At 41.8% G+C, this 15,512-nt stretch overlaps 1 protein-coding gene across 3 annotated transcripts in view; it reads right to left on the reverse strand.

Moving 5' to 3' along the window:
• MAD1L1 (mitotic arrest deficient 1 like 1) overlaps positions 1 to 15,512 on the reverse strand; it is a 352,719-nt gene that overhangs the window by 241,767 nt on the left and 95,440 nt on the right. For all 3 annotated transcript variants that reach the window (XM_053992178.1, XM_053992176.1, XM_053992177.1), the window contains one exon: positions 9,236 to 9,380. In XM_053992178.1, coding sequence (XP_053848153.1) covers positions 9,236 to 9,380 — 145 coding nt within the window. The remainder of the gene's footprint in view (positions 1 to 9,235; positions 9,381 to 15,512) is intronic.

Here is a 15,512-nt window from a genome sequence, read left to right on the forward strand (position 1 = left end):
TCCAGCAGCTGTTCTGTATAGTGAGAAACTTGTAACATAATAATCTCATTACATCAATCAAAATTAATTAACTGAAACTACACCAATTCTTCAAATTTTCTATAGCTTCTATTAAACAGTTGTTGACTCTGTCTGAAATACCATCCAAACAAATGTGCTCATAAAAGAGGGAACAGTACATTTCTCCTCAATGCAACAAATCATGGGTCAGAGACCATTTCCAAGATGCTTTGTAAAACCTCATTTGACTTCTAATATATTCATCAATTTAAGCAATGCTTGACCTGAGATGCTGTGAACACACATTGAACAAAACAGTCAGTACTGCATGATACTGTGCCAGGAGCAATCCAAAACTCCTCAATTCTCCAGACAGTCCTTCAGTTTTGTAAAGATTTTGGGTCTTCATTTGAAAGGATGCTCTGACTGGTGTCTGAGTAGTGCAGCTGTTCTTACCAGAGGCTCCCATCACATGTTGAAATAAGCTACTGTGCAATTACTTAATTATCTCTCTCTCCTACCCTTAAAAAAAAAAAAATCCACTGCAATTCAACTTGAAGCAAACCCAGTTAATCCAGTTTTGTGCCTAAGAATTAAAACAGAGAGCAGGCAGAGATTCAAAGCTGCAGTTCCTGTGGCAATACCACCACTCTAAGAGGCAGCGAGATTAATGCCTTCAAACCATAAGTATCTGAGGAACAAAGAATTGCAAAAAAAGAACCAAAACCCCTTTTTGTGCAGCTTAGCCTTGCTGGTATTTCAGAGCCTGCTGTTCAGAAATCCTAAGCCCCTTCCCTGTCCCTGGATGCTGCCCAAGCTCCTGCCCAGCAGTCAGGTTTGTTCTGCCTGACTTCCCCCAACAATCACTCCTTCATTCCCCCCATCCATCTTCCCTGCCAGACCTGCTCAACCATCCCTCATAATTCAGAGCTGAGGAGCTAAGGAATAAATGTTACAGCACACGCATCAAGGGAACTATAACTTTGAATTACCTGACCTGGGTGAGTTTAAATTCTCAGCCATAACATTGGATTAACCTAATTTCTTTTTATTGAATATTTTACCTTTAGAAGTCCTACAGTCCTTTCTCTCAGAGAAATATGAGAACTGAAGGTCATATAGATTCTTTTATGGGTATATTTCTAATTTTCATAATCTAACCTCTTAACAGCGAGCATTAATATCTAGTGGGGGCAGAACAAAGCAGAATCCAGTCAGTATTCTGGGGGGAAAAAAAAAGATCACATTTCTATTGTTCTTCACAAATACCTCATAAAATAACATAACTTTTAACTTTGCTGCATACTCTGAATTGTTATAAAGTTTTAAAAAACCCTCTAAACTTACTGCTTAAATAGAAGCTATGTCAGAGATAACATCAATAAGAATACAGAGGCTGTCCTTGTGCCTCCACCTCAAAAACATCAGATATAAAGATAATAATGAACTCCATATTTTTATCATTGCAACGTTTACCAGATACATAATAAGGCAAGAGAAAGAATTACACAAAACCAATTCCCAGAAAATTGCCAGGATAATTTTTATGAGCTCTTTTATGCTTTTAAAAGGGAAAGGGAAGCAAGGCCCAGGGGCCAATTCATCTTCTGCCTCCAGGCTGGCCATTTGAACTCACCCTCACCATCTCCATGTTGAGAGCTCTCAGGTGATAAAGCTCAACTCTAACAAAGCACATCACCTTCCTGCCTCCAAGGGACAAATTCCTACAGGTACCACAGGGTACACAGAGCACAATACCCAAAGTCAGGGAAAAGTCAGCAAATTTATCCACTAGCTATGAGGAATTAGGACAGCAGATCAAGAGCACAGGGTCTCACTAGAGAGGATGCAGTGGAGAGCAAGAAGGGCAGACTCCAGTGCCCACAGCCTGGGAACAGCTCCTGCATCTCAGAGCCAGAGGTGCCTTTGACAAATGCAGACTGACAAGTCAAACTAAGGGAACTCTTAGGCTTTGAAGAGTCATTTTAGAGCAGGGTAAGGAAGTGAGAACTCAACAGTTCTGCTAATTTCTTCATTGAGTCAAAAGTGAGTAGTAAACTTATTACCAAGTTAGGCAAGATCAGGAACAATGGCAAAAAAGAAAACCAAGCACTGCTCTGGGAGCTCACCCCAGCAAAAACACATTTTTCTGACATTCCGGAATCTGCAAATATTACTTGAGAAACAGGAACATTTTCCGGTTTAATTTAAAGATACTCCTCCCAAATGGTCTCTGTGCACTGCTTCACCCAGTCCCTTCCACAAACACATTGATCCCAGTTTTCCTTATTCATTCTCTGTGGAGAGATTCTGCAATTGTAGCAGTAAATGATATTAGCAGACCTCGTGAAACAACCTGCTTCAAAGGAAAATGGCTTGTACTCATTTTCTTCTGGAAGACAATTGCCATTTGCTTAATATAGCCATGATATTTTACTGAGGTAATTATACTCTTAGCTATCAGTAACAATTAAACCCTCAGATTGAGGTTGCTTAATAAAGGTCTCAAAATAAATAAGACATTCCAAACACAGTATTTTAAAATGTCAAGCATGCAAATAGGATCTTGTAATGAATATAACGAAGCATCTAGTATAAATCAGCACAGAGTTAGTTTGTCACTGTACAAGTGTCTGCAAAAATTGCCATTGGAGTATTGTGGTATTGTACTCAGAAAGCTACAGAAAGGGCAGTGCTGCAGATGAAGCCATTTCAATAAATACTATGGCTGGTTCATGACAGGGCCAGGGTGAAGCCATCAACCCTGCTGTGCTTCTCTAGGGGCAGGGCTGAGTGACTTGGGGAACAGTTGAGGCTGATAAAAATTTGTATTTGTTCTTTTGTATTCCCTATAGCAACTTCCTTGAAAACTGGAGTTAGGCCATTCCATTAAAAGCTAAATAAAACTCAGAAGCAGACAAATTAGAGGGTACAGACAGAGGAGGGAAAAAAAAAAAATCACTTTCAGACTCTGAGATCTAGAGATACTTGAAATCAGGTCAACAGATCCTAGCAGGCTGTTAGGTATGGAAGGTAAGAGCATGGTTTAAAGATCCTCACAGTGCAGACTGCAAGATGATTAAGAAAGGTAAAGCAGACTAGCAATACATATGAAAAAAAATAATAAACAGGAAACATGTTGTCAGAACACATATTTGTGGAGTTATCTAGCAGGGCATCTATTGCAGGCAAAAAGTGGTACAGCAAGTTACCAGTTACCTCCAACACTGCTACATGTGGAGGCAGCTGCCTGAGCTCCAGGAGGTGGTTAACTCGATCAGGACTAAGATGTGACACAGCAAGTAACTGGAAGAAGTTATTAACAAAAAAAAAAAAAAAAAAAAAAAAAAAAAAAAAAAAAAAAAAATTTGGGTTATAGAGGAAATAAAACAAAAACAAATAAACAAACCAAAAAACTGTGTTAAAATAATGCCTCACAGAACTCCATTTCCCTGGAGCACTTTCCACCTCATACAAAAGCAAAGTGTGATATTTCCTTAACTCTGACAAAAATGCCTAGGGAAACAGTCACCAAACTCCCAAATCCTGCTTTCTCCTCACAAAACTCAGCTCCCTTTATCCAGTAAGCCAGACACTCCTGTGGAAATCACAAACATGAAGCCCAGCAACCACCCTGCACCAGACTGAACTCAGGAACATTTTAATACCAGCTCACAGGGCAGGCAATTATTCACAAAAGCACCTACCTCATCTCTGACCTCTTGGTCTTCATTCTTTAAAAAAGACACCCTACAAGAGGAGTCTGGGAATTAAAATTGATGATGGTACAGGTTACTAAAGATTAAAATTCAGCAGTGACCTGTTCACAGCCCCCGCACTCCACGAGGAGCAATCCTCTCTTTACTTCTTTCCCACACCTGTTAACAATCTTCTGTCTCCTTCTGCTATTATCCTCCTCCACCCCCTATTACCAACCACCTTTCCTCTGAAATTGTTTAACTGATTAATATAATCAAGTTGAAATTAGAGAGACCTGTGCTCAATCTAAAAGGCTGCTGAGTCTCCTTGGTCTAAAGAAGCACTCACAAAACCTCCCTTGCCTAATCCCTGAAGAGGGAGACGTGGAATCACATTAAAAATGTATTTATTTGCCAGTCCTAAAAAGGAAGGTAACTTCCCTGAGTTTATAAAAGCCTACAAAGGGGAGACACAGTGAGCAGAGGGAAAGGTTTGGCCAGGGTCAGGCTGAGAGCACTTAACAATCAGGTGTGCAGCAGCACAGCTGGGGATGCACCTGCAACAGCACTGCTGCAATGACAGCCACAGAATCACGACATGGATTGAGGGAAGGAAGGAGAGAGTGATAACAGCCAGGGAAAGCATTGGATACTTGGGATACTGCTCACAGCCCCGAGGAGCAGCTCAGAGCTGCCCCGAGGCCAACTGTGGTGCCTGGATGCAGAGCACAGCTCAGGGTGTGATGGCCAAAAGGTCTGCCACAAGGATCTGCTTGCCTGTTTCTGGTGCTGCTGAGTGCAACACTGACTGCTGTATTTACAGCTTATTTTTCACACAGCCCAGGAAAAGGGTTAATTCAACTTCTTTGCTGCACACCCAGAACTTCATGATCCTTCCTTGTGCTTTAAAATCATCTATCTACCTCCTCAGAAAAAACATCATGCAGGACCCAATATGACAGAGAAACCATCAGCATTATTTAAAATCTTTACTGATTACAAAACAAAGCAGATGGCAAATCAAGTCATGAACTCTGCATCTGCCATGCTTAATGAACAGTTTAATTACCTAGTCCCATTTCTGATGCATTTTTGCCATTCTCAGCTCTGGGAGTCACTAATATACTTCACACTGACTGATATCTCCAGGAACATGTGGTATCAGCAGTCAGCGGGAGTTGGTTAATCAATACTTGTTTAATCTCTAACTTTTATGGTGATGGCCTAAATTATGTCTCAATAGAAACAGATTTCCCATCATATCACATGATCTGGTTGAGAGCCCAGGAAACAAAAGGGAATTTTTCAGTCTCTTCTCTGGGCAGCAGAGTACCCAAAGGCAGATAAGTGCACAGACAGGAAATAAACACAGTGAAACAACAACATCCAACACAAGCAGCTCAGTTCAGTCGTTGTGTTATGCCTTATATGAGAGCAAGGGCTGCCATCATGGCAGTGTGCATTCATAAAGCCCACAATTTCGGGAACAAATTAGACTAATTTGGAATAAGTTACAAAAAGTAACTGAAGTTGGGCTTCCCATTTTGAGTTTTGAGCTTTCTGCAAAGGATCATGCACTGGCTGCAAAAAGCAGGGCATTTTGTCTCTGGTCAAACCTGCAGTGCTATGGGGTGATCCAATGCACTCCAGAGCTTCTTGCAGAAGTTCCTTCTGGGCAGAGAAGGTGTCACTGCTTTCAGGAGTCACTGAACTGAACACGTGCAGGGGAAGAGGCTCCAGGTCTGAACCCTGGCAGCAGCTAAGTAAGAAACACAGTAAGGGCTAATCACAGCCAGGTAAAATCACTCGAGGAGAGGAGGAGATCCAACCCAACCTTTGGCCCTCCACATGAGAGGGCTTTGGGAGCTTTTGAGCGGGCCTTTAATGCTGTTCTCCAGCAACCCTTCTGCTGCACAAGGCCCAGTTGTGCTCTCTGGAAGCTGCCCTCCTGAAATAAATAACCAGAGCTGGCTTTCCATGAAATACTGACTCAATCAGCTGCTTACACTCAGATAATGATTTTCAGAAAGGGTTTTTCATTCTGGGAGGCCTGTATGTCATATAAAATTTCCTAAGAGATTCCAATTTTAGCCATTCAGTAGCAGAATTGACTGTTTTTAACAAGCCTACTTCATAAACAAGGACCAGGAGTTGTGTGCAAAGCTCTCAGAAAAACACTCATAAGCTTAAGGACAACACAAAAGTCAAATACAAAACTGTGTGAGTAAACATGGCATTCAAAGCAAATACAGCAGTAAATCAAACAGGCAAAAGGGCAGAGGTGGACTAGGTGTTTCCCCAGCATTTCAGGTATCTCTCAGCACTGCTGTATCACAAGTACCTCAGGTACTAAAGCAAAGATGAAAGACTTTCCCAAAACTCTGAGCTAAGGAAAAGCAAAAAAACATGACAGACAGCAAACCCAGCCAGGCAGATCTCTGAGAGAGAGAGTGAATCCATCCCTTCAAACATCAATTTCTGTTTCATCACCTTAAGTGAATGGAGTGACACTCCAGGAGAAACCTTCCAGCCATCAATGTCGAAAGCCTCAGTGGTGTCCTAATCTAGCCTTATGTTTCATTGAAAACATGTAAATCAGAAAACTTCAGTCCTGCCCTGATTTGCAAGGTCATGTGGGACAAAATGATCAACCAACATGTTCTAAAGAGCAGTTTGTGGACAGGAATAATCAGGATGCAGCTCCTACACCAGCCCACACCCCTCAGTGGGGCTGCACCTCTGCAGTAACACTCAGAGACTGGAGAATGCTGTTCCAGTCTGCCAGGGAAGAGAGATTTGTAGGGGTGCACTGAAGTATCCCACACAGACAACTGTGTCACTTCCAAGCAGTAAACCAACTGGAAAGGCCCAAGTAAGATCAAGAAAGCCCAAAAGAAGCAAATGAGGCAAGGAAGGAAGCAATATGCAGAGAGGTTAAATGCACTGGAATGGAAATACAAGAGCAGCCAAGACAGACAGAGACTGTGGCAAGTAGCAGCTGAGCATGACTGACAAGTGAGACTGGCAGTCTGTAAAAGCCACAAAATATTGCTTCAATCTTGGGGAAAAAATATCAGTAGCCATAGCAGTGAGAAGGAGTCAGACTTGCAAAGCAAGTACCCCCTGAAGAGAGTACATTTACTACTGAAATATTTGGTCCTGCTGTTACTGAACAAAAAACAACTTAGTGTTTTCTATTCATATTTTAAAACATATTCTAGGACTGAGACTTCCAGGTTCCAACCTGAAAGAAAGCCCAAAGAAAGGAAAACTGTTACAGCATTAAATTTGCACTGTTGAACACCTCTGACACCTTTCAGGCCTTGTTTGCTCAGCACACAGGAACTGATTCACTGCCCTAGCAGAGGGTCAAACATGCACAAATGCAGAAGTCATACTACCAAAAGCAATAGCATTTCAATCATATATATAATACTCTGCCCCAAATTAGATTTTCACAGCCCTATTTAACAAGACAAAGACTGAATAGAGAGAACTCATCTTTTCCATTCTCAAATTACATAAAAGCACACCACAGTACTGATGCTACTAATTAGATGATTAAATACCATTCTAGGTGATATGCTTTCAATGTAGAATAATTATTTTTGACAGGAAATGTATTTGCTCAATCTCATTTTAAATCACAATATCATACTTTTTTTAATTAAATGAAATTCTTTCTTCTGATTTTGCATGAGAAGAGTAACCAGCAGGAGAAACAGTGCTGAGGGTAGATTGTCCAAGTACCATAATGCATGTACTCCTTCACAAAAGACCCCAGAGTTCTCTGGATGGAATATAAATTTTCAGAGAACAGCAAAGTCTTTATTCCTTCAAAACAGGTCAGTTGAGGAACCACTGAGCACATTGAAAACCTCCCCTGTCAAAAACCAAGTTTGTTTGCCATGGTCTGATGAAGAACACTTGCAACTTTTCCTCTGTTCCTCCTCAGGGGGAGCACAGCAAACAAAGCAAAGGTTTGTCTTTCAATATAAATCAGAGTACAATCCATCACATGACAAAGTAGTGTTGTGGTTTTGTCCCCTACTTAAAGAAAAGTAATGATATTTTTGTGTTCTGTGATAAAAAGTGTTTCTGCTGAGGACTAGAAATAAGTTAACAAAGGGAATATTTTAGAAACCATCTGAGAAACTTCCTCCAGGCCTGAGCAGTCCAGCACAATATTAGACAGCTGAAAAGGTTATAAAGACAGGGTTTTTATAGGGCTCAGTATGCACCTGTGTCTTATCCAGCCTTGACAGTCCCAAACCAGAACACTACAGAGAGCTGCCTGCTGCTGGGGGGAGGAGAAGGGCTGAGAGGAGAAGCCTTTTCTGTTTCCATGGAGAGAGTTTGGTCCATCCACCCTGACTGCAGTGCCTGCCTCAGTGTGAGGCTGAAAGAACTGCTGTCATTCTCCTCTTTGCACTTCTGTGACTCTCCATGGCATCAAACTCTGCAGCCAGAAGATCTGATGGAATATCCTCTTGTAAAGTGGCTGCTTCATGCTTCAAGAGCCCTGCTTACTGCACCATACATCACAGCTTCTTTGGCTCAACAATGACATGGGAATTACACAAAATTGGGTGCAGCGCAATTAAAATCGATCAAAATGCTTTAGTTGACACTGGAAATCAAAGTCTAAAGCTCAGGCACCACAGCAGTTCTTTCCCCTCCTGCCTCCCCATGTGGTGATGTGCCTGGCTCCCTCTCATGAGCTCTGACTACTGGAGTCTGACCTTCTGCACACACGTAAGCTCATTTACGTGAGCAGCTTTATAACACCAGGGAGATTACTCAGATGAGGGAAGTTTTGCAAGGAGTATTCTTGGAAAGTGAAGTAACTCTCATTCTGGCTACAGCAAATTATTATTCCCTTTGTGGAAAGCGAGCTCTCAGAATTTAATATAAAATTTTCAATGCTCTGCAGACTTCAGAATTATTGTATAGAATTTCATCATGAGAGCACACCTGATACAGGATGATGCAGACCCCTTTGATATATTCTATAGAAAGAATCTTAAAACCTATTTTCAATTTACTGGTCTAGTGCTTGCCATTACATTTGAACAGACTTCCAGCGTAAGAGGAAGGCAAATCTCTTACTCCCTGTAAATTGTTTTTCCACAGGAACAGTTGACAAGGTGCTGCCACTTCGTTCTCTTTAGGAAAGGAGGCAATGCAGCCAAAGCCATTATAAATTCCCTTCAGTGGCTCAAAACACTCCAGCAACAACATGATTCAATTCTCTGCCCTCGCAGAGATGCCAAGGCTCAGACAAAGTCACATATCCTCAGCACAGCACGAGCCCAGCTGGGGGAACACGAGCACAGTTTTAGGAGGCACAGTTTTAGGTACTTCCATTCCAGTGAAGCCCTTAAGTCAGGTTTCATGTCTCCCACCCATTATGCAAAGATCCCAGAACAGTTTCATAGCACCAGTTATAGAGGTGAACAAAGAAGAAATAGGAAGGATTGCACCTGGCAGAAAGAAATAAGGACATGGGCTTTTCCAGACACAGTCTGAGAACTCACCTTGGTGAGGAGCACCACGCGTTTCTGCAGCCGCCTGACCAGCGCTTCCTGGTGCTCCCGTTTCTTCTTCTCATCCAAGAGCTGGCTCTGAACACACAGGATTTCCTCCTGCAGCTGCTGCCGGGCCTTCTCCAGCATCCGGGCACTAAGAGAGATAAGACAGACCTGTGAACTCCTGAGTGCTGCCTCTCGAGCATCAGAGAGGTCAGGAAAGCCTCAAAGGAGAAGTGCGACCATGACCGTGTCACCCTCATCTTACAGCTGCACCACTGGAAACTGGGTGGCTGCAGTCTCATTATCAGCTGTTGTCAGAAAAAGATGTGAGGGAAGAACCACCCCAGGGACAGCCTTCTTGTGCAGCACGAGACAGTTACTGGAACCTCACAGGTAGGAAGCATTTAAATAATTGCACATCTGTTTCAAAATCAATCCATTTGCCTTTGAGAACATGGCTTGTTTTCAACAAACAACATATGATCTTGGGTTCTACTGGATCTTTTCATTTTTTTTCTAACAAAGGAGAAAAAAAAAGTAGGTTTAATATTATCTGCTTTGACTGACAGTACTCAGCAAGTAATTACAGCCACACTACCTGCACATTGCTCTTGCCAGCAACCTATATTGGAAGAGAAATGTCTTCTGAGAGCAGGTGATTAGCACTTCTTTTGAGATGTGGACATGATTCTCAATTAAACCAGAAGAGCCTGGCCCTCTTCCTCTCAGTTCTCTGTGCAGCATGCCATGGTGATGCACAATTATCTGTGAGCTGCTGGAGAAGCTCTCCACGTGTGCCCTCCAGCCTCACAGTCTGCTGCTGGGACACTGAGGGGCAGCTGCTCCAAGGCTCACATCAAGCAGCTCATCACACATCAACTGCTGGCAAAGCACTTGATCAATAACAAAATAAAAGTGGAATCGCTCCTGTGATTAAAAGTCAGTCCATGATTTAAATATGATGAGTTTATCCAAGAGTGCACTAAGTATTTAATGAGTGAGCAGGACATGAAATGCAAGTATTGCACACAAGTCAAAAACCCTCAAGCAAGAGAGAAAGATCAAACTCAACATCTCCAGCTTAGTCAGGAACAGAAGAACTTTGTTTCTCTAATGCTAGAAACAGCACTGGAAAATTTATGAGTGCTTCCAAGGGGTCTTATTCATCATTATATTTGAAAGAAAATAAATAAAAGTGCTTTAAATAAAATAGCACTATTGTTAAGGTACTGTTTAGATAGATCCAAAAGGGAATACTTAAAGAACACTTCTAGCATAAATCAAGTACAACCTGCACTGCCAGGTCACCAAATTGTATTTCTTGGGAAATGTATGTAGGAATTCACAAGAATTCCAAAGCAGGTGTCTCCCTACCTCAAAATCCTTCTCTTTGAAAAAAGTATTTGTTTTAAAGCACTGGATGAATTAGAAACTTGTTCAAAGCTCCAGTTCAATTTGGAACCATTCACAGACCAATTCAATAACTGGGAAGTGTGGAAGAATCTCTTCTTTGCTGTATTCAGGTGGGAAGGTTCATCAAGAGGGCTTCACATCTGCATTTGAAACTGGATAATTGCATTACCAGGGCACCACTACTTCCTTGCACCTGTTTTAATTAATCAGTTAAGAAGGGCACCTGTGCCAAGAGTAACATCTCTGGTGATGGAACATGCCTGTGGGTCAGCCTATCAAGCTTCCCTCAAAACAGGGCAGAAAGGATGGGTAATTCCTGGTAACCTCAATTTCTGCCTCAGGATTTATTACAGTTTGTTCAACAACACTCCTTGTTATGCATAGGGTAAATGTAAGTACAAAACCCTCATTAACTGTGGTATATGTGTTACAACAATTAAAATCACACTACACAAACTTTCCTCCAAATATCTTTTTATTTATCAAAGAATCTTTGTCCTGATTAGAGTCAGAACAAAAGAAAAAAATGCAAACATAAGATTAATTACCCTGAAACAGCAAAATTCTCACATTTGATTACTGCAAAACATTTTGATAAGGCAATGGAGCAATCTTTTTTCTTAATCTCCCAGCATTGTGACTTATTTCTATAAATGTTGAGTGGACCGACAAATGATGATTGATTTGACATTCACCAAGAAAAATTAGATATGTGCTAGGTTTCCTTCCCAAAATAATGAAAAGTATTTGAGATTCACATCTCATGGAGAGCACAGACATTCAGCCACACACAAAACTTTCAAGCTAGGTTGGAAAGCAACTGTTTTAAAACGTGAGAGAAGTTGAGCAAAGAGACAAATGGGCAATTTCCTCAGCCATTGCATGGAAATAACACCTTCATCTGTTTATATTTCAGCCTCAGTACAAATGTGATGTTAATGTACATAAAATTAAAATGCCAGAGATGTCTCTGGAAGCGGGGACAATCCCCAAACTCCCTGAATTGACTGTTACCATAGGTTTCCTTGCTATGGGAGGCGTGAAATTCAGCTTCCTCACAACTCTCCACACCATGCCAAAGCACATTATTGAGATCCTTTCTTCCTCTCTTTGGACAGATTGATAATTCTTCCAGAAACTGCACCAAATACAGCATGAGCTGCTTCTATAAGGAAAAATCCAAGGAAAGTGCTATTTCTTATTGACACAAAACAGGATTTGCAAGTAGGTGCTCAGAAGCAAAAGCCTTTAAAGCCAGACTTGTGCACTCTTCTCCCACCCTGATGACACCTATGGCTTTTCAGAAGTAATTGCTCACTCAATACAAGCATTAAAAAATAAAATAAAAGCAGCACGAAGTTCTCCATTCAACATAAGCTTGGGAAAGTGGCATTTTAAGAAATCTTTGCAAGTTCAAAGTAAACCTTTTAAGCCTTAAAGAGGAAAAAGTCATTTCTGTTTATCAGCCTATTAATGTTCCTTGTTCCACATCTCAGTGAATGAGATGCCAACATATTTCTGTTCTGAGCTGTTTGAGACTCTTCATATTTTGCACTTCCCTTCTGTAATCCACTTTAATGCAATCTTAATGATAAAACTTCATTTTCCAGAATATTCTTTGAAAGACTGAGAACAATGAGGGCACACAGTGAATACTGAAGCTATAAGATACATTTTAATAATCTCCTTCAAAAATGACAAAAGCAGCCGACAGCTCCCCCCCACCCCCCAGTGATCCATAAAACATTATTTTAATAATTTCATCCTTTCAGTAGCCAAGTCACCACCTCAGAGTTACTAAAAAAAAGGAAAAAAAAAACAACAGGGAAAGCAAACATGATGCTAGAACCAGTCTGTGTATGAAGCTGGGAGGAAAACAAGGGGTCCACAGCGACAATTAGAAGAGGAACACTGTCTGGGTCATGTTGCAGCTCAGTAGAAGATGAGACACGTGTACCTACCAGGGCCAGCTGTCAGGAGGGAGAGCACATCAAAGAGAAAAGCAGAGTGTGATGGGAAGAGCAGTGAGGGAGCACAGGGGGGAAACACGGTGACAGCGACAGTGCGCACGCGGAGCTGAAAAGAGAAACGCGCTGCAGCGATCAACATCCTCGTGTCAGAGTGCACAGAAAAGGGTTAATGCAGAAGCTAATGAGGCAAAAAGGAGCAGGGGAAATTGTTTTGTAGCAAGGCATTTGGATGAAGGAACACCCGTTCCTGAAACTTGACAACTCGCAGGCATCTCAATGAATCCACACGTACACACATAAACCAGACTGGAAACTGATAAACAGAGAGCTGAACAAAAATGTTATTTTCATTCCAGTTCCTCCCCCACAGGTTTTCTGAACAAACACAAAGGCATAAATAAAATCAGGGTAACTCCAGCATGTCTTTTATTTTCCAGTAGATAGCAGCAGGACATCCCTGCCTGTGCTCTCCCTCAAAAATTCTTCCAACCTCCAGTTCCTGACACAGACAACTTCCCCCCTCAGCCTCTGCCTAACCTGCCTCAGGACCATCCAGGATGGGAATTAAAAAGGAAAAACAGAAGGGAAAAGATGAAAACAGTTTGACTTAAACAGGGACAGAACACAGGAAAGAACAGGTAATGCTTGGCATCTCTATCCTATGTTAAAAAGGGAAAAAAACGATCCATTACAAAATGCTGCTGAAAAGACTGATTGGAGCTCTGAGAACACAGCTACAGATGGAGCTGCCTGAACTAGTTTAACATTTCAGGAAGGTAAACTAGAAAAACTATCATCAGGAAGGAGGAGCAGACTTTAGTGCTGCAAGTGTTTCAGCTCAAAACTCAGAGGTTTGGGTGCTAACTTTTACTACAATAAGACTGGCATCTCTTTCTGGTTCCTTTCTTCTTCACAGACAGAACTGTGGCTATATGGAAGCAGTAGCACCCTGCCCTGCCCTCAAATCCTGCCCTGCTGCTGGGACTGTGGGAGCTGTGGGGGCCAACAGGTCTGTGTTATCTATTTGCTCACTATATTCAGAAAGAGAAATGATACAAAATATGAACATCTTTAGTAGAAGTTATCACAGGGGCTATATTTCATTTAAAGCTTTAAGTGTGCCTCACAGAGAGCCCTATGAAATACTGCTACACAAAATACTACATGAAACGGTCTACAGAGAGTTGGTGGCAAAACACTCTTTCTTCTTGCTATTTATTTCTCCCAAGTCTTCAGCAAACATCTGCAAACTTTCTCTTGTATTTTCACACCTTATATTTGCTCAAAGATCTTTTGTATAACTCACCAGCACGAGGCTTCCATAAATCACAAATCATTCAAAAGTAAACAGATCATACATCATCTTGCTGCTAGACATACAAGGAAGATTCAAATCACAATGAATTTATAATGAGGGAACAACATAAAGAGAATTATTTTGCTAGTGTGGCCAGATGAAATGGGTAAGAAGCAGACAGACATTTGGAGCTTTATTGGTGCACTGACAATGTTTTATCTGTGAGACAGTATTTAATTTTACTCCCTAACCAGCAGCGTAACTATCAGCCTCGGAAACGCAGTTCCACCAAAGTGAGCAGCTAGAGAAAAGAAATAACCCACATTTTCTGCCCCAGGCCCAGTACAATGGCCATAATTGACTGGCAGGGGTTAAGATTCACTGAAATAAATTCACATCAGGCACCCTGAGCTTCCTTCCACTCCAGGGTCAGCACACGGGGCTGTGCTGACAGCAGCGACCCAGAGGAGCCCAGGCCAGGAACATTTCCAAACACACAGGGCAGGGGGGCTCCACTTGGACAGACACTGAATCAGCCACTTGAGGAGAGAATCACTGCCACAGTCTGAACATGCCTCCCATATCACCATCAAGATGAGGGTGAAAGCAGTGTATTAACAAATGAGGAATGTCTGTGGTTTGTTTTGGTTTTATGTGGAAACATCAATTGGTTCAGCATCCAGCGCTGAATTTCGGAATGAAAAATATTTCAAGGGGGAGATAACTACAGGCATAAATGTCCTTTTCCTAAGCTTCTAAACCTGAAGTGTTCATAAGGCCAAAGCTTCTACTAAAGGCATTTATTTGGCAAATAAAACTTCTACTGGTATTTAAAAACCACTGAGCCCACACTGCTGGCTGTGCACTTACTACACTTGAAAATGCTGCTGCCTTCAGTGGCCGCAGGAAAACTTACTCTGATAGCTGAATAAACAAAGTGATTAATATTAGCTTATGCAGACAAATCTTTAAGGGCCTTTGGTATGTGCAGATGCTCATGGTTCTTGTTCTGAATCCACAAGAAGTCAGACATCAGTTACACCCTGAGCAAATGGATTCCCTTTGCAGTGCTTGGAGAGGAGCAAATAGGAAATGTTCTTAATAAAACGCAAGTAATTAAAAAGCAGGAGTTAAAACCAAGAGTCCTCTATGATGATTAACACAGCATATAGCCAGTACAGCATGTGTCATCTCTCCCTGTATCATCAGTTGCATGTGGCATTTGGCAATTATGGAGGATGGACTATTTTAAAAGAGCATTCACTGGAAAGGATTTCCCACTCCCATTCTGAGATAAGAACAAGTTTAAGGTGTACTTTCCTTCACTGCAGAGAACAGAATGCCTACAGATGCCCTCTGAGCACAGACTGACCCATCACACCAGACAAGATGTTCACTGAACTGTACAAAATGCATTACAGGGAGCTGGGGAGGGAGCATCTCCACTCCCAGTACTTCATCAGGAGTTGTGTTCATTTGGTCCCTTCTGTAGCTCCTAATTTTGGCTCTCCTAACAACCCTGGCTAGTGAGGGAGGTCAGCCTGTGGATGATGCTGTCAGTAAGGGAATGTGTGGAGCTTCAGCACCAGAAGATGCCAAATGT

This window comes from Vidua macroura, chromosome 16 (genome assembly GCF_024509145.1).
Source record: "Vidua macroura isolate BioBank_ID:100142 chromosome 16, ASM2450914v1, whole genome shotgun sequence".
NCBI classification, from domain to species: Eukaryota; Metazoa; Chordata; class Aves; order Passeriformes; family Viduidae; genus Vidua; species Vidua macroura.